Source organism: Aplysia californica, unplaced genomic scaffold (genome assembly GCF_000002075.1).
Source record: "Aplysia californica isolate F4 #8 unplaced genomic scaffold, AplCal3.0 scaffold00148, whole genome shotgun sequence".
Classification (NCBI taxonomy): domain Eukaryota; kingdom Metazoa; phylum Mollusca; class Gastropoda; order Aplysiida; family Aplysiidae; genus Aplysia; species Aplysia californica.
Window position 1 is genome coordinate 557,879 of NW_004797418.1, and position 981 is coordinate 558,859.

Consider the following 981-nt stretch of genomic DNA (forward strand, 5'->3'; position numbering starts at 1 on the left):
CAAAATACACGTGCATACACGCACACGTGCACGCACGCACCAACACATACACACACGCACACGCACACACACACACACACACACATACACACACACATACACACACTCACACACACACACACACACACACACACACTCACACACACACACACAAAACATGCACAAAGTAAATCATCTGGTTGATCATATGACAGATACATTGTACATACATGCATAAAATGATATATAAATTTGACCAAATATCAAAACATTACAACTTCACTTACTCTTTTATAACTTTGAGCCGTATCTCCTCATGCTCAATGAATTTCTTCAGATTTGACGAGAGATCCAGCTGAGTAAATGTGCGCACAGAATTTGATGACGACACAATGAAAGCAGACGACGCTGCAACTGAGAGCAGCAGACACAAAACAGGAGCAAAAACCGCGCGGAGAGGAGTGTTCATTATTCCCTTCGCCATTATGACGAACGAGTCAGTTTATCTATGATTTATGTGTCCAAATTTTGAAGAAAAAAGTTTGCCGGTTCTAGATCTAACAGGCGTTGCTTTTTGAAATTGGAAGACGATTTGTTTTTTCAACGGCGTCCCGGCTCAGACATTGCCGACGTGTCAACAGTGGCCGACCATCTGCTCCTCTTGACTCTAGACGGGGACGTGTACTTTTCACAGACCTAGAAAAAAATATAGATGCAGACGATGAACGAAGAAAAACCGTTAAATGAAGACCAAAATACGTATTAAAAGTTTAGATTTAATTAGTAACACAGCTAAACAATTAAATATCGAAGAATAGAGAAATAAAAAGCAAGATAGTTTGTTCCTATCAAATACACTTAAGTCCAAACTACCGATTCGTAAATTTGTACTTTCTTTTTCCCTCTTGATCTCTAGAAAAATGATTAACGTATAAAATTTCACAACTTCTACACTAATCCTTCAGAAAACGGTACCGAATAAGTATCTAGTACCAAACAGCA

At 38.9% G+C, this 981-nt stretch overlaps 1 protein-coding gene across 1 annotated transcript in view; it reads right to left on the reverse strand.

Annotated features, from left to right (window-relative positions):
- Positions 1-670, reverse strand: part of LOC101849370 (prolyl 4-hydroxylase subunit alpha-1) — a gene marked incomplete in the record, with an annotated part of 25,316 nt that extends 24,646 nt beyond the window's left edge. The window contains 1 exon segment of the mRNA XM_013081844.2: positions 267-670. Within this exon segment, the coding sequence (XP_012937298.1) occupies positions 267-463 (197 nt within the window).
- Between the last annotated feature and the right edge of the window lie 311 nt (positions 671-981).